Source organism: Natrix helvetica (genome assembly GCF_964273705.1).
Source record: "Natrix helvetica genome assembly, chromosome: 6".
In the NCBI taxonomy this organism is placed as follows: Eukaryota; Metazoa; Chordata; class Lepidosauria; order Squamata; family Natricidae; genus Natrix; species Natrix helvetica.
In genome coordinates, this window is record NC_138553.1 from 31,458,856 (window position 1) to 31,484,195 (window position 25,340).

Consider the following 25,340-nt stretch of genomic DNA (forward strand, 5'->3'; position numbering starts at 1 on the left):
CAGCTGATTTTTGAGTCTCTGCCACGAGTTGGGAGCATGCAGAGGACGCACACACATTGGGGGGGGGGGTCTGCGCACACCCGTTTTGGTCCCAGGGGGCTTTAGGGAGGCCTGCTAGGCCCAAAATGGGCTGCAGAGCAGTGGGGTGGTGGGTGGTCACATGTGCATGCACGGTGGGGGAGTGGGAGGGTCGCGCAGGCATGCACAGGGGGACAGGGCACGCAAGGGGCGTGTTGTGCACCATTGTATTATGTATTATGGGTGTGGCATGCACTTTCCCCACGTGACAACAAAAAGGTTTGCCATCACTGACCTATAAGGCCCCTTCCAACCGTTAATCTGTTAGTTTGGCAACTTTAAGATGTGTGGACTTCAAATCCCAGAATGCTGGCTGGGAAATCCTGAGAATTGAACTCCACACATCTTAAGAGTTGCCAAATTTATGACAACCACCACTTGATCCGTTTCCTCGCACCGCAAAGTATCCGGGAGCAGCAATGCCGATCGCGGCGTCGCCCAAGCACCAGAGGTCGCTGCGGCGGTCGCTCGTTCCGGGCCAATCTGTCGCCACGAGGAAGGGGTGCAAAGGGTAGGAGGCTGGGCCAAGCGGAGGCCGGGCTTTGTCGCACATTTTAGTCCGATCTTTGGCGGGCCTCAGCCTTCCCGCTGAGCTTGCGACCGACGAGACTTCTCCGCTGCAGCCCGTCCTGATGGCTTCTCTCAATCCCGCCGGCGAGGAAGACGCCTTCGGCCGCTACCGCTCTCCTCTCGTCTCCCGCTATGCCAGCCCCGACATGGCCTATAACTTCAGCGAGAGGAAGAAGTTCAGCACCTGGCGGAGACTCTGGCTTTACCTAGCCCAGGCTGAGAAGGTGCGGGGCCCGCATGGTTGGCAGATTAGGATAATCTAGACTGGTGCTTAGAGGTTTCGGGGTCGCGGTAATCCGGATCGTGGCAGCTCGGGTGAAACAGCCCCAATGCTGCACGCCACTGTTTAAATGGAGAGGCAGACAATCACTTGGGTGGCGGGAAGCTTAGGCTTCGGACTGGCGTCGCTGGGCCGACCAGCGCTGCTTCTTCCGCCCCTTTTTGCTCCATTCATGCGTATTTGCCGCTTGAAACCCTCGGAAGCTAGTACCGCAGTCACACTTTTTACTATCCGGTAACTCCTAGGCCTCATGTTGAGCTTCGGGCCACAATCCCCTGCCCGCGGGGTAGAGGCTACAGAACTTCAGGTCAGCACTTTTTGCTGGGGATTGTAGAAGTTGGCCTGGAAAGGAACGAGGTGTGGGAGAAAGCAGCCCTATCTTAGACACAAGGAATTCCATAATTTTTGTATACCTTCTCATCAATTTCCTTCTGCCCCATCCCAACCTCGGTATATAAGTATAATTTTTTATTGATTACTCTCTTGGCCATATCAAAACAATGGGCATCAGACACAATAAGGCATGATTAAATAAGCTAAGGTAAAGATACAATAAGATAAAATAAAATAAAGGTGTGATGAAATAATGTACAATTGAATAGAATACAAGGACATACTATGAGTTCCAAAACATATAATCACGAACTGGGTGCTGACTTCCCAAATCACAATCATATGACTGTGGGGATAGCCAGAACTCTGAGAATCAGTCATAGCTACCACTCATTCAGCCTTGTCATAAGCTTGAACAGTTCTTGAACAAATAGTTATTAAAAAGAACCACCTGTATAAAATAACCTTTATTGGAATAAGAGAATATATCTCTGACAAGAGCATATTGTTTAAGGAATAAACCTTATATAGCCCAAAAATCCCTGAGCTGAGAAGGCTTGTAGGAATTCAAAGGCATATAGTTAGGAAATACTAACTGGCGTTATTTGTTCTTTTATTTGTTATTTGTTATTCTTCATTTTCATTCTAGTAACCCTTAAAACTTAAGTTAGCTTTGAGTAAGTACTGTATATTGTCCTGAAAGAAACATTGTTCCTACCCTCTTTCTGAAACTTCTAAACAAGTTTTAAAATCTCGATTATGTTTTTTACCATCATTGCTGTCACTGGAGAACAGTTTTGACGTAGCTACACTTTCTAAATACATAAAAACTGATATAAGCAAACAGATTTCACATATAGTTGTGAGATAACTTGACAATGGTAAGTCAACCCTGAAAGTTGCAGTTTGTGAATTGCATCACCTGCAGCAGTTTCTGTTTTCCCAGCCTGTATTCAGATTAATCATTACATTGTCATATTGTACAAGTGGTATGAAGCAAATGTATTTCAAAATAGTTCACTTTTTTGCCAAGAGGAGAGTAGCAAAAATCTGAACATAATTTCTCAACTGTTTATAATATTAGGCTGTTTCTTTTTTGTGTATCACATATTACATGCTCTATTTTTTTATTCGATGTAGAAAGAATTGTAATTTTATTAAGCTATAATAATGTTTTAATATATACTTCATTTCAGGTACATTTTTTGTGAGACATGAGTTAACAAAGTTGACTTTATCTTCTCTTCCAAATGTTAAATCTGCTGCCGCTATTACCTGAAATCTTCATGAATGGTATATTATTCTTAATTTGTTGGAGATGAGCAACTTTGGGGGAGTCTTGGCATCCTTTGCAACCTAAATTTCCCCTCCCTCCCTTAGGGCAAGCTGCAGATGCATTAAACTTTCAGATTGATCCATCGTTTACTTTCTCATCCCGAAATGTTCTAAAGAATGTAATGCTGGAAAGGATTCTGCAAAAATAAAGAACTCTACCAGCAGTTTTCGGGAAAGGACTATATAGTGTAACAAAGCAAATGAGAGTTCATTCAACCAGACAAAATGCCTCTCATGCTATTCTATCCTTCCATAATACAGTTTTTTGCTTGTTGTATTATAGTGCTTATACTTCTCAGTCAACAAGTGAGTTGTAAATCGATACATTTAGGGAGCACCAGGTTTGGGAAGATTATACCAGACTCCAACAGTTTCTGTTTAGCAAATACTAAATGCATTAGAATGTAAGAATTCTTTATTTCTTCCACACCCTATGCCAGAAACCCTTAGAGAGCCTGTTTCATTTCAGTTTTATGTTGCCTATTTTATTAGCCCTAAAGAGCCATTGCTAGGTGTAACCATGCAAATGGTATAAATGAAGTGTATGTATGTGGATGGTAAATTTCTGCAGTATGTAATTTTAACTCTGTGATAGTAGGTTGCTGAACATTATGATAGAGGAGCCAGGCAAGTCAAATTAAGAGGGCTAAATAAACATTTATTAAAAGTCCATAGCTGTGTGTGTTCGTCATACTGGGAGTATCTTTTAATTTATAATATTATTTGAAACTTTGGAGGTTTTTTTTTAATAGTTATGGAACAGAAAAGCAAATGCAGTTAGGCAGGGATATCCAATACACCTTAGATCAGGGGTGTCCAAACTTGGGAACTTTAAGACTTGTGGACTTAAGTCCACAAGTCTTAAAGTTCCCAGGTTTGGACACCCCTGGCTTAGATCTTATACAATATTCATTATAGAGTTGGCTGTCTCATCAGATTAAAGCTTGGTATCAAACCTTAAAGAAACAACTTGTATTCTAATATACATATACATGCAATACCATATTTTTTGGAGCATAAGACGCATCTTTTTCCCTCAAAAAGGAGGGTGAAAATCTGGGTGTGTCTTATAAACTGAATACAGCATTTTTGGTCTACCAAACCCTTTGCAAGCCCCCTTTGCAAAATGGATGTGCAGAGGATTTGAGAGGCTTGCAAAGTGCTCCTGAGGGCTGGGGAGGGCAAAAAAAGAGCAAAAAACAAGTTGTTTCCCCCCCCCCAGCCCCCAGGAGCTCTCTACAAGCCTCCCAAAGCTCTGCATGCCCCCCCCTCTTTTTTTGCAAAAAACGAGGCGTGCAGAGTGCAAAAACCTTTTTTTTTTAAATTTACCTCTTCAAAATCATGGTGCGTCTTCTACTCCGAAAAATACGGTATATATCGTGTCCTAATTTGAAAAGATATTCTGTTATTTTTAACTATCTGCATTCCCAAGAAGTCACAACTCTGATCTTCAGATTCAGATTCAAACAGAGAGAAAACACCCTGTGCACCTGTTTGTTCCATCAAGGCTGTGCCAAATTGTTAGTAAGATACCCCCTTCAGTTGTCATGGGAGAATGTGATTTCAGTTAGGGGGCGGGGGATTGGTTTCTTGTTATTCAGTTTACTGCCAGGAAATGTGCCCTCCAGTTGGAATACAGAATAAACGCCAGACAGAAAGAAAACTAAACTAAACTAAACTAAGTTAAAATTCTTAGTTTATTGTTGCTAGGTCAGAAATGGACTTCTGATCTTAAATGCAGCACAGTAGAATTGGCCACTGCTAAGGATGTACAATTCTATTGATCAGTCAGCAGCACTTGAATATAAAAGCAATTTGTGCATCCTAGAATGTCAAATAAAAAAGTGTCAATCATTTCTACTCTTTATAAAAGAGGCAATATGATTAGGATTAAACTGCATTGTGGATACATTGTCATCTTATGGGACCAAGGAAGACTGCCTTCTCTGTCATTGCTCTGCTCTCCAAAACAGTTTCCCCGCCCCTAAGAAATATATATATGGCACCCTCTTAAGATCTGATTCTATTCCCAGGCATGGAGTTGGTGTGTCTGGAACCCCTGTCATTTTTTAAATTGCTCTTTAGTCCAGATGGTCATATTATGGTTTTTGCATATACAATTTGCATAAAAATTGTATATTTGGCTATTATAGGTTACTCAGAATTTTCTGTGACTATAATATATTTAATTAATAAATACAACCTGCAAGGGCATAGTCACTTGTTACAAGTTAGTTTTTACTTCCTGGACAGCAAGAGGCAAGATGTCGGACTTCCGGTTCCGGCGGCTGACGGCGACAGGTAAGTCCTTTGCCCGCTCCCGCTCCCCGGTGGGCTTCCCCGCTTCTGGGGGGCACAGGACGCCCCGGAGAGGCGTCCTGCCAAAGGAGCGGCTCGCGGAGGACCCTTGCATCGGCGGCGGCTGGTGGGGGCTTCTCCGCTTCGCTCCAGGCATCGAGGAGCAGTCTCGGAGGGCGCGCGTGCATCTCGCTTCAGAGGCTGATCGGACGATGCAAAATTGAAGGAAGCAGCGGCGGTGTGGTGAGGCGCTTCCTCTCTTCATTCCCTTTCTCTTGACTTGATGGACTTTTCAGCAATTTAAATTGTTAAACTCTCGGATTTCTTTGGAGGTGCGGCTGGAGGGAGGGGGATTTCCCCCCCCCTTGGACAAGTGGCTTGGAAAAATTTTGCTTTCGCCCTCAGGGGAAGGAGGAGGGGGGAGAGCCAACCAATGATGCCTCACCCCTGTAAAAGTGATTTTCGCTGGACTTAGCTCCATAATTTACTGATGACCTGAGAACTTTGTCAACTTTTAAAACTTTAATATGCCTCTGAGCCCTAAGCTGGCAGGGCAAGATGGCACACTTCCGTTGTCTTCATGAACTGTGAAACCTGACTCCACCTTTAAATCTCAGGCTCCCGGTCTTTGTCTCCGTGTCACCCAGAAGAATCTCTTGTGGATTGTTATTTTCTTGAACTCCCTGGGGGAAAAGTTTCTCTCTATTGCCAGACTGACTAAAGAATTTCTCCTCTGCTTGGTTTTTCTGCCTCCTGGACTCATCTGTCTGCCCTACTTCTCCAGCTGTCCATTCTCTATACTGACTGGTCTCTCTACTTTATAAACTATGTCTCCAAAAAGACCACCTCCTGGAAAACCTGGCTTTGCTACTTCTGCCCCGACATCTGCAACATCCAGTCCTGCTACACAGTCAAAGATCACAGAACTGATGCAACCTAAGAGCACAGAGATGGATTTGCAACAAATGCTTCAGCAACTCATACAGGGCCAGGAAGAAATCAAGAAACAATTGAAGGAAATGAAGGAAGAAATTAAAGAGAATCAAGTCCAAATTTATAAGAACTCACAGAGACTGGACCTTGTGGAGGGTGGGGTGGCGGAGGTGAGAGGGGGGGTAGAAGCAGTGCAGAAGGGAAACAAAGAACTTGATATCCAGCAAATGAAAACAGAATTTGAGAGAATGTCCTTTTATCTTAGATTTCAAAATGTTGTAGAAGCAGATGGGGAAAATATAAGGGACATTATGACTAACATCTTAGCTGAATACATACATAAAGAAAAACAACAGATGGAATGGGAGATAGATCTGGTCTACAGAGTGAATTCAGCTTATGCCAGAACACACAATGTACCTAGGGAGGTCCATATTAAGTTCCTTAGAAAAAGCACAAGAGACGAAATTCTGGGTGTACAAAGGGGGCAAGCATTGACATATCATGACAGGGAGATAACCATCTTGAAGCAGATTCCCCCAAAAATTAGGGAAAAAAGGAAAAATTATTCGCAATTGGCGAATAAATTATACCAGAAGGGGGTGTGGTTTAGATGGTTGATGCCTGAAGGTATGCTGATATTCTGGGAGGAGACAAGAATCAGAATCAATACACCCATAGAGGCACAGGCCTTTATGGAAAAAAAAAGCAAACCTAGAAAAAACAGAAGACTCTACAACGGTTATGCAGGACACGGGAGGGGCTGGAGCTCTGCCAGCGGGGGGAGAAGGGGCAATACCAAGAAAGCTCAGATCACAAAAATGAATAAGAAAACCACATTGTTATAAACAGACCGAAAGTAGTAATGAAATTATATGTAGATTATATATTATAATATATAAACTGATTGAAAATTTTTTTAGAATTAATATGCTGATTTTATATGATTATGTACTAATGCTTTATACTTAGATGTATTTTATGAGTTTGGAGGGAGGGGGCGCCTGCCACACTTGCAATTGCCAAAATTTGTACATCCTTCCATTTACCCTTTTCCCTATAAATGTTTAAAAAACCAATAAAATTTTTTGAGAAAAAAAAAAGAGGCAAGATGTCAACAGCAAGACACAATGAGTTATGATGAATTAAATATAGAAGAAAAATGTTATCTTTTAATCAAGACATCAAGGAATATCGTGTTTACTTTTACGTATGAGAAACATTCCAACTTATGCAAAGACATTTTGGGTGCATCAAGTCTGAATGATAGCATCAACTATTTTAAGAGAAAATGCTAAGTTACTAAAATTGTTTATACTTGTGATGCTAAAAGGAAATTGATTCATACATTTCCTTTCCTTCATTATTTTCTTTGTTCTTTTCTCTTTTTCTTTTCTGCTCTTTCAATTTTTCTTTTAATTATTTTACTTTTACTTTTGTAACTGCAATCTTTAATAAAATTACTATATAAAAAAATCCTGGGACCTTTATATGGTAACAGGTCGTATTGATTTTAGATAGCTAGAATCTTTTCTGCCATGCCTCCTGCCCTCTGGAACATTATGCCGCTCCCTCCCCCAAGGTGAGATCCATGGCTATCCTTTTGGCCTTCCAAAAGGGCCTGAAGATCTGGCTCTGCCAACTGGCCAACGAGAGCATATCATTCTTTCAAGTCCACCATTGTTTAGTCTCTCTCCTTCCTTTAGGTGTATTAAACAATTCTCACTTTCACTAGTTTCCCACACTGTAATGCTCTTTTTCTTCCAGTAGATGGCTCCCCTGCCCCAAATTCCCACCTTGAACAGGGTTCATCAAAAAGCTGATTGTCAGATAAATCCAGGGGGTTTAAAAATAAAAATAAGAAAGGCCGTTTCTCCCAATAACCACCTTTCCAATTGTTTTTAGCTCAATTCCAGGATTTCTATATTTTAAAGCTTCTATTGGGCATTTATTTCGCCTCTTAATATTTAGTCTTTAGTCTGTCTCCATGTATCTAATTGTCACTTTCTTAACTCTTGGAGATTATTTTTGAAATTCTTTTACTTGGGTTACTTGACCCCTGCACGCCCCCTGCACATGCATGCACGTTTCCCCCGCATATACCCCTCCTCCTGTGCATGCATACACACTCCCCCGCACACATGCACCGCGCATGCGCAGCAGAGACCTGACGACCGGCTGGCTGGCGAGAGGCATGTGCGGCAGAACTGAACTGGGGCGACAGCTCATGTGCCCACAAAGAGGGCGTTGTGTGCCACCTGTGGCACGCGTTCCATAAGTTCCCAATCACAGCTGTAGGCAAAATGGGCAGCATATAAGTTTAATAAATAAATGCTCTTCTGTGTCTGATGATTCGGTACAGGTAGTTCTTAACTTACCACCACAATTGGGACCAGAATGTTAGTGACTAAGCAATGCAGTCACTAAGTGAATCATCATATGGCCAGATTTGTTGACCATTTTACCACAATTGTTTAGAAAATCACCATACTCATTAAGTGAATCATATGGCTATTAAGTGAACCATTCATCTGTAAGCGTACCTGGCTTCTTCAATAGACTTTGCTTGTCGGAAGCTGGCGGGGAAGGTCATAAAATGCGATCATGTATCCTTAAGACACTGCAACTGTTGTAAATATGAGACCTTTGCCAAGCATCTGAACTGTGATCACATGACCAAAGGAGGTGGTTTGATGGTCATAACTTCAAAAATGAGTTGTGATTCACTTTTTCTGAAGCCAGCGTAACTTTGAACCATTGTTAAATGAATGGTCACTAGAGGCTTACCTGTATTAGATTCAATTGTACAAGTAGAAATAATTCTCAAATTGTAAACTGTTCTCTGCTGCTTGGAAATTTGCAGCTTAACGATGCTTTCTTAGTTAATTGTGAAAGAGTTATTTCTGCCAAAAGTTAAAATCCCAAAGTAACTACTTTTTCTCTGTTGGCTGCCTTAAATTGAGGATCGTACACCTTCTAATTTAAGAAACTTTTTCCCTCCTTAGTCATTGGGCCTGCCCATCACAGATGAACAAATAAAGGAAATGGAAGCCAATCTGGACAACATAGACTTCAAAATGGCAGCAGAGGAAGAGAAACGATTGCGTCATGATGTAATGGCTCATGTAAATACATTTGCCCATCTTTGTCCAAAAGCTGCAGGAATCATTCACCTTGGAGCAACTTCTTGTTATGTGGGAGATAATACGGTAAAATAACACACCCAAATAAATAAATTTATTGAATCAATCTGCTGATGTTCCAGACGTTCCTTAAGACTTGGTTATGACACCATGCCTGGGGATCCCAAGGAGTCAGAGACTTCTTTAGATGGTTTCACTTTTGAGATGGGTGTACTTATCGCTCCTTCTGCTTGGGGTTGTATTTATTTTCGTTTCAACTCTCAATTTTTAAGGTTGATTGCTATTTTTAAATGCCTATTTTTATATATGTATAAATAGCCTATAGAGGTTCTTGGGTTACAACCATAGTTGGGACCCGAACTTCCATTGCTAAGTAAATGAAAGTGGTGTTAAGTGAGTCACACCCAATTTTATGACCTCTTTCACTGCAGTCATTTAAAAAAAATCACAGTAATTGTTAACTGAATCTTGTGGTTATTAAACAAATCTGACTTTCCCCATTGACTTTGCTTGTTGAAAGCCAGCTAGGAAAATCCCATATGGCAATCACATGACCTCAGGATGTTACAATCATAAATACATGCTAATTGTCAAATTTATTTATTTTATTTATTTTATTGAATTTATAGACCGCCCCCTCTTCCCGAAGGGACTCGGGGCGGTGTACAGACAGCAGCTAAAAAACCATATACACAGTAGAAAATATTAGATACCCCTTAAAAACAGATTATGACTGGATTTTGATCATATGACCAAAAGGAGAGAAGATAGAAGAAATCTGATTTGGCTTTTTATAATTCAACTTTGGGGACTGTCTAATTTACACAGTTTAATGTTCCCATGATGCCCAGGGACCCTCACTTGGGGTACTCTGGTCAGAGAGAGAAGCAAAACAGTGAAGCTACTATGGACAGCTAAGCCAACTAGCCAGCTAGAAGCGTGGGAGGTCCAATTCCTGTTTTACCTCAAGCTAGTTTCATCAGCCTGCTGTTACTTTTCTACCTGTGCTTTTATTAGATGACTTCACGTATCTTCAGGCAGAGTAGTCATTTTTTGCTAGTTTGTCAATTCTTTTGCCTTTATTTGTCTCAGTTCATCTGCTCCTACTCCTGAAGAATCTAGCTCAGATAGAGGCATCTGCCTACAGTCTCAGAAATAAAATGATTAAGTTCTTTGGGGTTCCCATTTTCTCTTCTAGCACAATTTTATCACCTGTTTAAAAAAAATCCCATTAATTCTAATTTAGCTTTAGACACTTGGCAATTTGTTAGGTATTTGTACTGCAATCTTATTCACACTGGACTTATCAATATTTATCTGAGCATATAGATTCATTGAAATTTTTGATTTTGTAAAGGTATTGTTAGAGTAATTATGCAGTTGCAACCCACACTGAAAAATAAATCTCAGCAAACACATTGATTAGAATTGTACCTATTATGTACGTGTAGATATATAATTTATTTTGAGAAATTATAGGAAACAGAATTTCACTTTTAATGTGTGACAGTGTGCTCAACAGTAAAACATGATAATAAAAGTTATCTTATCTGACTTTAATTTTTTTCTTTCTATTAGGACTTGATAGTTCTTCGAGATGGATTCAACCTGCTTCTTCCCAAGGTAACATGCCTTTTTTCATAAGGCAAGGGCTTTATTAATTGATAAATGGCTGTTTGCTGAAGTTAACTACAGAAATAAAAATGGAAACAGATTCTGAGGCAATGGCAAAACATTCAGGAGAAAAGAGTAGATTCAGGGCATTTCTTGATTTTCTGTGAAGTACATACAGGGAATGGAACCCTTCTTTCTGACTTGGGCCTTTACTAAGTAGTACTAACAATTCTAAGAGTAGACTTAAATATATTATGCCCTTCTGTATTTGTCACACCTTTTTCCTCAAGAGTTTAATGCATTTGATACCTACCTGTGCAGCAGCTACTCCCAATTGAGGACCCTGCAGATTTATGTTCTGCCTCATGGAGTTGTAAGAGAAAATATAAAGTTGAAATTGGGAGCCAATAAATTCATCCTGAAAGCACACTAGCTCCAAGGAGTTATTCAAGACAATCTGTGCATTCAAAACCACAATATTATACCAGATGCAAGAGGGATCAGATTATTTACTATTTTATTTGTTAAATTTATTTGCCGCCTCTCACTCTAGACGGCTTACAACAATAAAAAGGAAGCAACGAAAAGAGTGTGAATAGAACAGAAGATAATAGAGTAATAAACAATGAAAAAGACAAGAAAAACAACTGTATGATTACAAAATAAAGAACGATGGATGGGTAGAGAGCAGAGAACAAGGCAGATGTTACCTTAGAGGGTAAGATCTAGAAGAGAGTTTGATCCATGCTGGCATTGAGATTTCCAAGAAAACAAATGACAGTTGAAATTCCAAAATGGGATACAAGTCCAATTAAATTCAATGTCTCCAGCAACCTTTTAAACTTCTGACAAAGGTTCTAGTAGTCATGCCTGTCCAAGGTGAGCCAGTATTCATTATAATTTTGATTCTGTATGATGCTTTTTCTCTCAGGAAGTCTGACGTGCGGCTGGTAACCCTCTACCATTCAGTCTTCCACTCGGCAGTGATAGTGCTGTTTAGGGCTCAAAAAATGGAGCTATACAAAGTTGTTGTAGCAACTGTTGTACATCAGCCTCTACTTTCTGAGCTGAGTGCTTGATCAAAACATTCTTATTCTCATGCTCTGACATCTCTTCTTCCAAGCAAAAACTTTTCATTTGCAGCCAGCGAACAAGGCTTAAACTTGGGGGAAACGGTTGTGCCAAATTATTTAAATGTTTTTTCCTCATTGTCCATATACATAATAAAGATGAACCAAGTAGGCTGCCACAAATGAAATGATGATGATGATGCTTCTCTTATTTTCATGTATGTTATTCTTCTTCCCTTTCATTATAGCTTGCCACAATAATCAGTCGTCTGGCAGATTTTGCTAAAAAGTATGCCAACTTGCCCACCCTGGGCTTCACTCACTACCAGTAAGTAATTCCCCTAAGATGTTATTATTCAGTAACATGGCTGCTACCTTTTCTGTTTCATCTGATTTATGCAGTACCGTATTTTTCAGAGTATAAGATGCACCTTTTTTCCTCAAAAAAGAGGCTGAAAATCTAGGTGCGTCTTATACACCGAATACAGCATTTTTTGCCTCCGGAAGCCCTGCCCCCTCACCAAAATGACCATGCATACCCTTATGGAGGCTTTTAGAGAGCTCCTGGGAGCTGGGGAGGGCACAAATGAGTCAGAAATGGGCCGTTCGCCCAGCCCCCAGCAGCACTCTATAAGCCTCCACAAGGCTATGCATGCAAAAACTTTTGACAAAAAACAGGCCCATTCTCACAAAAAACAGGCCATTTTTTTGGTCGTTTTTGCCCCCACCCCACCCCGCGGAGCACTCTGCAAGCCCCCCTCCAAGCCTATTCGTGGTTTTTTTTGGGGGGGGGAATGGGCCGTTTTTGGGAGGTTTACAGAGTGCAAAAACTTTTTTTTTTCCTTTTGGAAAGCTCTTTAACTGATTGATGAGAATTAAATTGATCAAGTGCTGTGCCAGCAGAAACACCTACCTATTTACTGTATTTTTCTCTCTCTCTATTTCTCTCTCTCTATCCCTCTACCTACCTACCTACACACTCTCTCTCTCCCTACCTACTTACTGTATTTCTTTCTCTCTCTATTTCTCTCTCTCTCTATCCCTTTATCTACCTACCTACCTACCTAACTACTCTCTCTCTCTCCCTACCTATCTACTGTATTTCTCTCTCTCTATCCCTCTACCTACCAACCTACCTACTCTCTCTCCCCCTACCTATCTACTGTATTTCTCTCTATCTCTTTCTATTCCTCTCTCTCCATCCCTCTACCTACCTACCTACCGACACTCTCTCTCTCTCTCTATCTCTTTCTATTTCTCTCTATATATCCCTCTACCTACCTATCTACCGACACTATCTCTCTCTATCTCTCTCTCCTTCTCTCCCTCTCTCTCCCTCTATCTACCTACCTACTTTTTTTAAAATTTGCCTCTTCAAAATATTGGTGCGTCTTATACTCCGGTGCATCTTATACTCCGAAAAATATGGTAGTAGCTTTTCTATGGAGCATGGTTAAGGACAATAAAGTTTACATACTCTAATTTATTGAATTCCAAGCACCAAGATTCAGTTTCATCTTGGCAAAAACATGCTGAGGGGGGAAGGCCTTTCAACATACAGATTTTATCTGTTTGCAAAAATGTTATAAATCATAGTTAGTCCTGTTAAAATATTTGTAGCAAGAACATAACTCATGAGAACACTATAATCATGGTTTTATTTCCTTCATTAAATGCCAGTTAAGAAATCTGTTATGAATTGCCATGTTTCCTATAACATAGTCTTTTGCTGCACATATTCTATAATTCTGTCCTGTGTTTTCTTCCCAACATGTTTAAACCAATGACATATAAAATATGCTACTATCCGATTAGCAATCATGTAAAATATTCAATATTCCTTCCCCGAGCCTTCAAATCTAGAGGTTCTTATTTAATTTAAGAGATCGCTATTATTAAGCTTAAGAGTCATGGTTTGTTTTTACCAGTTTCTATAACTAAGATGGAACTAAATCAAATATAGTCATTTTATAATAATGTTAACTTTCATGCACTTATCCTTAAAAAATAGTCTTTGTGATGTTTTAGGCCTGCCCAGCTAACCACTGTAGGTAAACGTTGTTGCTTATGGATTCAAGATCTCTGCACAGACCTTCACAATCTTGAAAGAGCACGAGATGAATTAAGATTTCGCGGGGTGAAAGGCACAACTGGCACCCAGGCCAGCTTCTTGCAGCTTTTTGAAGGGGATCATAGTAAAGTAAGTAAGGATTTACTGGACTTTCACTTAAATGTGTCTAGTTAAGTATTTATTAAGAATTGTATACTGCCTTATAAATATTGAGAAAGGCAATATATAAACTCATTTACAGGCATGAAAAAAAAATTGAAAAGCAATGTCAGAAGTAGCAAAATGAATACTATCAAGATTACAAAATAAAATAAAAAGATCAGAATGTATTCACAGAGGAGTACCGAGCCATGGAGTTGGTTAGTGCCCTGAAAACCTCCTCCCCATGTTTTAGTTTTTAAGGTTGACTTTTAACTATTTTTGCCTCTTACATATTTTTACATAAATTTCTGTTTTTAATATTTTGTACACCTACCAGAGTCTCTATGAGGGAGCTAAACTTGATAAATGAAAAGTAAATCAATAAAAACTAGAACTTTATGTTAGGATAACTTTTCCTGGGCCTGGAAATGCTATGTTAACTAGAAGTGCAGGCGGTAAAGGAGCTGCCTACAAGGTAGAACAGAAAGTCCTTGACCTCAATTGAGCCCCAAATTTCTGTTGCTAAGTAAGACATTTGTTAAGTGAGTTTTGCCCATTTTACGACTTTTCTTGCCACCTTTGTTAAGTGAATCACTGGAGTTTTTGAAGTTAGTAAGAGGCTTGTTAAGAGAATCTGGCTTCTCCATTGATTTTGCTTATCAGAAGGTCACAACAGGGGACCACATAACTCTGAGACACTGCAACGGTCATAAATATGAGTCAGTTGAATTTTGATCACAGAACCATGGGGATGCTGCAATGGTTGTAAATGCAAAAATCTGTCATAAGTCACTTTTTCACTGCCATTGTAATTTCAAACAGTCATTAAACGAACTGTTATAAGTCAAGGATTACCTGTACTGTCACCCATAAAATATGCTGACTTTAGAATGGTGTTAAAAGGAAAACTATCTAGGCAGCACAATCGTGATCTTTTCCGTCACTGCATTCTGAGGTTCCTGTCTGTTTTTTTCCCTAAGGTGGAGGAGCTGGACAGACTTGTGACAGCAATGGCAGGATTTAAGCGGTATATTTAAAAAAACACCCTCCCTTTAATGCTAAGGAAGTGCTTAAGCATAACCTTCTAAGGTATATATAGGAAGCTTTCTTAACTAGAATCAGAGCGGTACATTGCCTAGAGGCTTTTTGCTAGAGGCGTTTTGAAATTTCAGAAAAGATTTTTTTCCTTTTTAAGAGATACTAAGACCTGCATCTGGGATTTTTCATATATATTTTATTATTTAGTCAGGATTTTTGCTTTCTAAAAATTAGCAACCCTGCAATGTTATTACGTTGTACAGCTCATCATTCCTACTAATTTTAGGCCTTGTTTTGAGGCATACAAATTCCGGTAGTTGTCGCTCAAAGCATTCTCATTTTGTGTTAGCTGCTGCCTTACCGCATGCAAATTTGAGTTCTATAACCACACGATTTTTCTATGTCGTTTCATGCTTAATCAAGTCTAATACAATTTAAGAATCAAATAATCAATGGATCTGGCATGATATTCAAGCATTTTTGCATGTTCATTCCTCCACAGGCATAGGTCTCTTTGAACTTCATATTACTTTGTGTTTGATTTTAGGGCTTATATCATCACAGGACAGACATATAGTCGCAAAGTAGATGTTGAAGTTCTCTCTGTTCTAGCAAGTCTTGGGGCAACTGTACATAAGGTAAGAACTGGTTTACATGTACAAGTATTGAAGAGAGAAGCTCTAATGTATGGATAGCAAATAGAAGCTTTGTGATTTTGCTGAATTAAAATTCATAGCCAAAGTGATCAGTAGTGAAAGACATTGGAACAAATTACGGATCCATTTGACAACAAAATACTAAACTTTGGTAGCATGATTTTGTTTGCTTGTTTACAAGCCTCCAGACAGGTTTGTTAAGTTTTGAACCAATTTTAGTGGACCTCCCCTATGCTCCCCAAAATTGGACTAATCGCTGTAGTATTTATCCACATTGCAGACATCACTGGGTCACCTCTACATTTGCCATGACCCCCGAAGACGATGAAATGAACAAACTCTGAGCTTTAAATAATTTAAATCTTATAAGTCCAATAAATAAATAAGCTACAGTTTAAGATCATTTGCTTGACTCTCGACTTTAAAAATGCAAATATCAATCAGTGGAAATGGCACTCCTTTCAAGATTACTATTTTGCTCATTCTATCAGAGATTTTATTTACATGTGAATTTATTTTAATTCTTCTTCTCTAGATATGTACTGATATTCGCCTTCTGGCCAACCTCAAAGAAATAGAGGAACCTTTTGAGAAAGATCAAATTGGTAAGCACTGAGTTAAAATAGAATTTCATTCTACTTATTTTATTTAACTGTAATCTGCTCAGCACTTTTTAAATTGGTCCATCTATAACATCTTTATTTAACATAATCAAAGGTTAAAAATAAATTATTATAGCACTTAGCAAATATTAAAAATGATTTCCTGATCAATTAATTTTATACTTTTTATGTAAAAATATTGCAGAGAATAATATAAATATGATTTCTACTGAAATTTAATGGAATTTACAATTGCCATTTAATACATATCTAAAGTTACTAAAGATAACTTTATCTTTACTAAAGATAACTTTATTAGCAAGTTATCAAAGGAGAAATTACTGTATTTTTCAGAGTATAAGATGCACCGTTTTCCCTCAAAAAAGAGAGTGAAAATCTGGATGCATCTTATACACTGAATACAGCATTTTTGGCCTACCAAAACCCCACCCCCTTTGCAAAAATGGACATGCAGAGGGTTTGGGATGCTTGCAAAGTGCTCCTATGGGGTGGGGAGGGCAAAAATGAGCAAGAAACAGGCCGTTTTTGCTCATTCCCCCCCCTCGCCCCCCAGGAACACTCTACAAGCCTTCCAAAGCCTCTGTATGCCCTTTCTTTTTTTTTTTTTTGCAAAAAATGGACTGTTTTCTGCTGATTTTTGCCCCCCCCAGGAGCATTCTACAAGCCTCCCAAAGTTCTGCATGCTTTTTTTTTTTTTTGCAAAAAACTAGGCATGCTGAGGGTTCAGGATGCATGCAGAGTGCAAAAACCTTTTTTAAAAAAATTATCTCTGCAAAATCATGTGTCTTATATCCAGTACGTCTTATAGTCTGAAAAATACGGTATATCTCCCCTGAAAATCTGAAGTGTTATTGATGTGTAGCTTTGAAGCCATAAGTATCCACTTTTAAAGAATCTTGTACAGATAGTCCTCAACTTGAGCCCAGAATTTAGGTTGCTAAGTGAGAAATTTATTAAGTGAATTTTGTCTCGTTTTATGACTTTTCTTGCCACAGTTGCTAAGTGAATCACTGTTGTAGTTAAATTAATATCACAATTGTTAAGTGAATCTGGTTTCCCCATTGACTTTGCTTGCCAGAAGATCACAAAGAGGAATATCATGAATCTGAGGCACTGCAACCGTCATAAGTGTGAGTTAGTGGTCAAGCATCCGAATGTAAATCACGTGACCATGGGGATGCTACAACGGTCTTAAGTGTGAAAAATAGTCATATGTCGCTTTTTTCAGGGCTGTTGTAACTTCAAATGGTCACTAAATGAACTGTTATAAGTCAAGGACTACCTATATGCCCCTTCCATCCTTTGAACCCAATGATTCCTTACATTCTTTCCTCAGTTAAAGCAAAGTTTGTTCTATATTTGCACTGCAAGCTAGGCAGATTTCAGTCAATTGTGGTTTGGGGTTTTTACAGCATTTGACATGTTTACTATTCTGTCTTACGATGAGCAATTATTTAAAACTGTTTTAAAGGTTCAAGTGCCATGGCTTATAAACGGAATCCCATGCGTTCAGAACGTTGTTGCAGTCTAGCTCGCCATCTTATGATTCTTGTCCTGGATCCCCTTCAGACAGCCTCTGTGCAATGGTTTGAGCGCACATTGGATGACAGTGCAAACAGGTATATACTTACATGATATGGAGATGCTCTTGATGTATTTTGATGTATCTTGATGATATAGTTTACTTGGACTTCAGTAAGGCATTTGATAAGGTAGACCAGCGATGGCAAACCTTTTTTGGCTCGCGTGCCACAAGTGGGGGGAGCGCAGGGGGGTCGTGTGCAGGCGCGCCGCACCCATAATGCAACGCGCGACCCCCCAGTGCGCATGCGCGCACAACGCGCGAACAACCCCCCCCCCATTTTTACATGCTTTTTTTGCCCTCCCCAGGCTCCAGAGGCTTTATAGGAGCCTGGGGAGGGCGAAAAGAGCCTCCCCCGCCCCCCCCGGAGGCCCTCGGGAGGCTTCAGGGACCGTCTGGAGGCTTCCCTGACACCTTCGGAGCGCTTAAAACGACCCTCCGAGCAAACCGGAAGTGACTTGTGGCACGCGTGCCATAGGTTCGCCATCACTGAGGTAGACCATAACCTACTACTAGATAAAATAGAAGAATGTGGGTTGGACAGCATCACCACCAGATGGATTCGTAACTGGCTGACCAACCACACTCAACGTGTAATCCTCAATGGAACTGCATCTACATGGAGGGAAGTATGCAGTGGAGTACCCCAAGGCTCTGTTTTGGGCCCAGTACTCTTCAACATCTTCATCAATGATTTGGATGAGGGAATAAATGGGGAACTCATCAAATTTGCTGACGACACCAAGCTGGCAGGAATAGCCAACACTCCAGAAGATAGGCTAAAGATACAGAAAGATCTTGACAAACTTGAACATTGGGCACTATCTAATAAAATGAAATTCAATGGTGAAAAGAGTAAGGTTCTACATTTAGGCAACAAAAACAAAATGCACAGGTACTGTATAGGTGGTACCTTGCTCAACAGTAGTAATTGTGAAAGGGAGTCCTAGTGGACAACTATTTAAATACGAGCCAGCAGTGTGCAGCACCTGCCAAAAAAGGCAACACAGTTCTAGGCTGCATCAACAGAGGGATAGAATCAAGATCACGTGAAGTGTTAATACCACTTTATAATGCTTTGGTAAGGCCACACTTGGAATACTGCATTCAGTTTTGGTCACCACGATGTAGAAAAGATGTGGAGACTCTAGAAAGAGTGCAGAGAAGAGCAACAAAGATGATTAGGGGACTGGAGGGTAAAACATATGAAGAACGGTTGCAGGAACTGGGTATGTCTAGTTTAATAGAAAGAAGGACTAGGGCAGACATGATAGCAGTGTTCCAATATCTTAGGGGTTGCCACAAAGAAGAGGGAATCAAACTATTCTCCAAGGCACCTGAGGGAAGAACAAGAAGCAATGGGTGGAAACTAATCAAGGAGAGAAGCAACTTAGAACTGAGGAGACACTTCCTGACAGTTAGAAGAATTAATCAGTGGAACAGCTTGCCTCCAGAAGTTGTGAATGCCCCAACACTGGAAGTCTTTAAGAAGATGTTGGATAGCCATTTGTCTGAAACGGTATAAGGTTTCCTGCCTAGGCAGGGGATTGGACTAGAAGACCTCCAAGGTCCCTTCCAACTCTGGTATTGTATGTTGTATGTTGTATTTGGAAGTTATGGGAGGAAATTAATTACAAGGAAAATATGGTTGACTGTAACATGCTCTGTGCCATCCAGGCCCCAAGTAAACTTCTAGTTTCAGTGAAGCATCCTTCCAAATAAACTACTTTTTCTATAACACGGACTACCTATTAATATATTATAGTAATCAATAAGGCAATAGAATTTAGCATTTACCACCCCATAGCACTTTATAGTACCCCCTGAGCAGTTTATAAGTAAAAGCATTATTTGCATATTGTTCCCAACAATCTGGGTCCTCATTTTCCTGACTTCAGAAGGATGGAAGGCTGAGTCAACCTGGAGCCCTGCCAGGATCAAATTCCAGGCTGTGGATAGAGTTTGCCTGCAATACCACCGTTTAACAACTGCATCACCAGGGTTCCTACAATATGCAGGGAGTTAGGCAAATTAATACAGACTCTTGACTTACAATCATGATTGGTACCAGAATTTTGGTTGCAAGTCAAGGCTCCCACATGACCGGAAGCAATTTTGTAACCGTTTTTATAGTGGTCGTTAACCATATAAATCATGCAATCATAAGTCCAAATTACATAATCGCAAATCAAAGACTTATGAACGTAAACTTATTCTCCTGAATGGCTGGGTTTTTTTTTACCAGAAATCAGGAAAAACATCACAAATTGCAGTCATTTGATCGCAGGATGCTACGAGTCGTAAATGTGAGCCAATTGCCAAGCGTCCGAAATGTAGTCATGTTACTGCAGGGGAAAGGAGCCAGTACAACATTTTAGGATAATCAGAAGTGCTTACAAAAGGGCCATAAAGCACCTTTTATATTTTATTTATTAGCTCGCTACTGAAGCACTAGTTTGGAAAAATTAACACCGCTAAAATATTCTTTACATCTCTGCACCCTGAGGAATATATGAGTGACAATCAGATTAACAAACACTGAGCCATTAAAACAGTTGCTTTTTTTTTTAATCCTTGTACTGTTTTATTCTACAGGCGTGTATGTTTAGCCGAAGCTTTCCTTACTGCTGATATTATACTCAGTACCCTGCAAAATATCTCTGAAGGTCTTGTAGTCTACCCTAAGGTAAGAAATAAAAGCAGAGGGACACTGCTCTTTCTTCCACTAAATGAAATACAGGTATGTGTACAATTTAATCTTCCATGCCAGGTGCAATTTGTGGTGTTAATTGTAATCCAGCTGCAAAACAGGCCTATCCATCAAGAACACTACAAACCATTTCTCTTGTGGAGCACAGAAGCCCCTAGAACCGTGATGGCAAACCTATGGTACACTTGCCAGAAGTGGAACGCGGAGCCATGTCGCCTGGCGTGTGTGGCATCTCCAGTTCCTCTTCCGGGTTCCTGGCACGCAAGAGTGTGCAATGATCAGGTAGCCTTTGTGCATGCAGCAGTGCCAGAAAGTGGAAGAGCTGGTCTTCCGTTTTCCGGCGTGAGCATGCGTGCTGGCCAGCTGATCGTCACGGGTGCATGCGCGCCAGTTCATTGTACAGTGCACACATGCCCCCCAGACAGCTCCTCTTCCAGGTTGCGGCCCACAGAAGCGTGCATGCTCCCTTTTCAGCACTTAGTGCCAAAAAGGTTCTCCATCACTGCCCTAGAATACCCCTGAAACAGCAAGATCAGTTTGCTCCAGAGGAAGAACTGATACGGAAAGAATTTCCTGAAATAAAGTTGTATACCATCATCCCATTTACAGCATTAGGCTATTAAGAGATCTTTAAAAGCAATCCTACCAAATTCTTTTATTGTTTTATTTGACAACCTTAATTAGAGTTGCAGCAATTGTTTTGTGTGGTACAAAGTAACCACACAATATAATGATTAATATTAGGCAGATTCCAGATAGGATATCTCACCAAATCTTCCAAATAATCACATTTACTAAACTGATTTTTTGTATTTAAATGTGAAAATAAATACAAGTATATGATTTTAAAAGGTCGTGCAATTCAGTTCTAAGTATGAAAGTGTAGCTCCCTGGGACAAGAATAACAACTGAAGCAGTATCTGATTTAATAATTACTGTATTTATCGTGTACATTTCAAATGGAGTGAAAGCTGGCTTGTTGCATAAAAACAATATGTTACGATTTCTTGCTTTGAAGAAACTATCTGCACCTGTTCTTGTTTATTTTCTAAGTGTAAAATTGAGGAACATATCTAGAAATATAATCCTTATCTAACATTCTAGAGTTGAGTGGCAGGGTGGCCTAGAGATGAAGGCGCTCTCTTCCCACTCGGAAAGTTGGAAGTTCAATTCTAGGCAGTGGCAGATTTTTCTTTTATCAGGGCGCAAAGAACTCTGCTATGAACTCTACATGGGTGTCAGGAAGGGCATCTGGCGAGTAAACACTCAACTCCACTCAGTCGCAGGACTCAACTCTGAAACAAAGAGTTTAAAGGATCGTAAAAGAAAAAAAAAGCTAAGCTTCTGCAGCTTCCTTCATACCCACTGAGATCCTCTGCATAACAAAAAAAAATGTATTTTATCATGGGGAGATGTTCCATCTGCTGAATAAATAAATACGAATAAGAGACCATATTAACAATCCAGTCTATAAAGATTTATATCACTTTTTTTAGGTAATTGCAAGGCATATAGAACAAGAGTTGCCTTTCATGTCCACAGAAAATATCATCATGGCTATGGTGAAAGCTGGGGGAAATCGCCAGGTAAGTAGTTGATTACGTATGCTTACTTATCAGCTCCTAAGAAACATACCTGCAAGAAACACAGGAGTTACAAAGAGTTTATGGAAAATCTATTCTGTTGGGTTTTTTTTTATAATATTTGTCTACTGATGAGGTCTGGGAAAAAACCTTGTGCACTGTAAGCTTTTGACTGGTTTTTAACTTAAATTCTTCTATAAAGCAATGAAGAGTTTTAGAAGTATCTTTGTTGTCTCGTTGCAGATTGTAAATTAAAAAGAAAAATATATTAAATCCGATAACCATTTGGGATACCACTGGAGAGAGAATATTGCAATAGCTTTCTCATACGCTCAAATCCTGTTTGCAAGAGGGGCTATCTAGGATGAGCTTCCTAAACTCTGTATTCATTATTAATGGTTGGATGTAGCATTTTCCTGGTTTACGAGTAACACTTTGTCCATTTTTTACCTTATAGGAATGTCATGAGAAAATAAGGGTTCTGTCCCAGCAGGCAGCTGCTGTTGTGAAGCAAGAAGGAGGTGATAATGACCTCATTGCACGAATTCGTGCTGATCCTTATTTTAGCCCTATCCATGGGCAATTGGAAACTCTCTTGGAACCTACATCCTTCACTGGCCGGGCTTCCCAACAGGTAAGGAAAAGCTGAAAAAGGTGGTATTATTATTATTATTATTATTATTATTATTATTATTATTATTATTATATTGTATTTATAGACCGCCCCCTCTCCCCGAATGGACTCGGGGCGGTGTACAGACAGCAGCTAAAAAAACCATATACATAGTGAAAAAATATTAAATACCCCTTAAAAACGGATTTATTATTATTTATTGGTAGTGTCCTTATTAAGGTAGTGTCCTTATTAATGTGTTTCCTCGAAAATAAGACAGGGAGGATCTTATTTTCTTTTGACCCCCAAAATAAGCACTTGGCCTTGTATTTGGGGAGGTCTTATTATTTTTGAGGTTCAGGAGGCAGCAAGCGTGGTCATATCATAGCTACTGCTGTATTGCAATATTTTCGGGGAGGGCTTATTTTGGGGGAAGGGCTTATTTTACAGCATGTGCTCAAAAACCCAATTGGGCTTATTATCCGAGGAGGTCTTATTTTGGAGGGAACTGGGTAGGTTGCTCTTAATTTTAGCTTTCCTGAAGAAAGCTTTTTTTTTAATCCACAACTGTTATGTCCCAATTCAGATTTACTCTTATTAAAATTGATATGCTAATCTGTTGGTTTTTTTTAGCCCAGTCTCCTCCATTCTCTTAAATTCTTGGGTAATCCATTGGTATTTCATTTTATTCTAATATATTATGGACTAAATGACTTGCTATACTGGTTTAATACAGATTGCTAGACCAAAAACTGCCCATTCTTTCTATATGAAGTAATATTTAATAACCATGAGCAAAATTGTTGGCACTTTTTTTATTTATACAATTTTATATATTGAAATCATTTCTCAATTTTCAACAAAAATAGTAGACAAGAAAGGGACTAAGAATAAAAAAATAATTGAAAGTTGAAAGTGTTACTTTCAAAAACAATTTATAATTAGAACTCATTTGTTAAGTGGAAAAAGACACTGGTCCAACCAGTTAAAATCCAAATCAGCAGCCGAAGTAGTTTATCATAGGAAACCTATCTGAATAAAATTGTCTTTGTCTAATGATAGAAAAACAATACAAGTTAATTTTCCAAGTTCTGAAACATCTCCAAAGTAGTTGCAATTTGTATTTCTCCATATATGTTTCCAATGATACTCAAATTCAAGAGATGGATCTTTCACAAATACCTTAAATCTTAAGATATCTTTGTACCTTTCAAATACCTTGCTTCCAAGTACTATTAAAGCTTAGTTCTATAGAGGTTTATTTTATAACTAGGAGTTTGAATTGTATCTATATAAATAAGCCAGCAGCCAGTGAAGTTGCTCTATCAGAGTTGTTCAGCTGTTGTGTGACTGCAAAATTCTGCACCACCTGAACTTCCAGGGCTCTTTAAAACAAATTTGCCATGTTGCCGTCACGTGATGTTTTGCAATGTTTTTCCCCATTCACAGCTGGGGTAGGCGTGGCCTGCACATGACGCATCCAGCCCACGGGCCGTCAGTTTGAAACCCTTTAAAACATGCTCATATAGAATATATAAAACAAAGTCATCCATTAGGATGGTGACGGCTAGATAGTTTTCATATGGTGATTTTAAAAATGGCAAATTGTAAAGGATTATAATTCATTGGATCTCAAACTAAATTGTTGTTTCTTCACAACAGGTGGCAAGGTTCCTGAATGAAGAAGTCAAACCAGCACTGATCTCTTATCATAGCAAACTGGGTGTGAAAATAGAACTGTCTCTTTGAATCAGTGTTTTACGGCGGCCTTGTGTTGAAAGAGTAATAAAATACTTTTAAGAATTAAATCAGTTTAACATGATTTTTTGATGGTTCTGCTATAGGAAAATTGAAAATTATGATGTTGCAGACTTCTGGAGACATAGGAAGATGAATTAAACTCACATTATAAACTTTCAGCTGTTTACAAACTGGTTAGGCCAAAATAACACAGCTATTTTTGCAGTTATCAGGCAAAGTAAGAAGCCTGTCAAGTATTTCTTGATACATAATCTATTCAGCCTGTCAGCCACAAAATGGGAATGGCTGACGTAAACAGTAAGACAGTTCCAGCAAGGAAATGGAAAGTTAAAATTACAATTCTTGGTCTTTGGAAATAGATTCAACTCTTCAATTTCTCCCACTTGCTGTTGGAGAAGCTTCTGACTGCTTTGGAAGATTGATAGTTGATCAGCACACTTCAGGTAGACTTTGCATCTCCTGTAACAGAACCCTCCAAATTTTTCAAGACATCTTCAGAGCTATGGAAAAACTATGGTAGCCTGGAACTTTGCATTCCCGCTTCAGCTGCCATATTGGTGTGCAAATACACACTTCTGTTTGTTGAAATGAGCCTGAATGTCTGAATGTATACTTACCCTTTGCTAAAGTTTAGGTTATAAAAACTCTGTCAGAGATTTGATCTCATGTATTCTGAAAAACATTGAATGTGAAGGATGGTAAATAATATGCTGGAAGTTGGTGACAGGGAAAATGAATGAGGATCAAATCACAAAGCAAATACATAAAAGAAAAGTAAATACAGGAAGAGCAAAAAAAAGTTATAGCTAAAGATCTTTAAAATATAGATCTAAACAATAAGATAATGGTTAAAGTGGTAAATGGATGGAACCAAAATGGTTTTAAGGAGACCAGGAAAGGAAAATAGT

The 25,340-nt window shown here is 39.3% G+C and overlaps 1 protein-coding gene across 1 annotated transcript; it reads left to right on the forward strand.

The window, feature by feature from the left end:
- Positions 1-647: 647 nt before the first annotated feature.
- Positions 648-24,479, forward strand: ADSL (adenylosuccinate lyase). Its single transcript, XM_081958139.1, has 13 exons — positions 648-872; positions 8,833-9,036; positions 10,549-10,593; positions 11,903-11,982; positions 13,683-13,854; positions 14,847-14,893; positions 15,452-15,542; positions 16,096-16,165; positions 17,655-17,802; positions 20,361-20,451; positions 21,972-22,061; positions 22,516-22,692; positions 24,334-24,479. The coding sequence occupies exons 1-13, from the start codon at positions 711-713 to the stop codon at positions 24,418-24,420; spliced, it is 1,464 nt and encodes a 487-aa protein (XP_081814265.1). The 5' UTR covers positions 648-710; the 3' UTR covers positions 24,421-24,479.
- Positions 24,480-25,340: the final 861 nt, after the last annotated feature.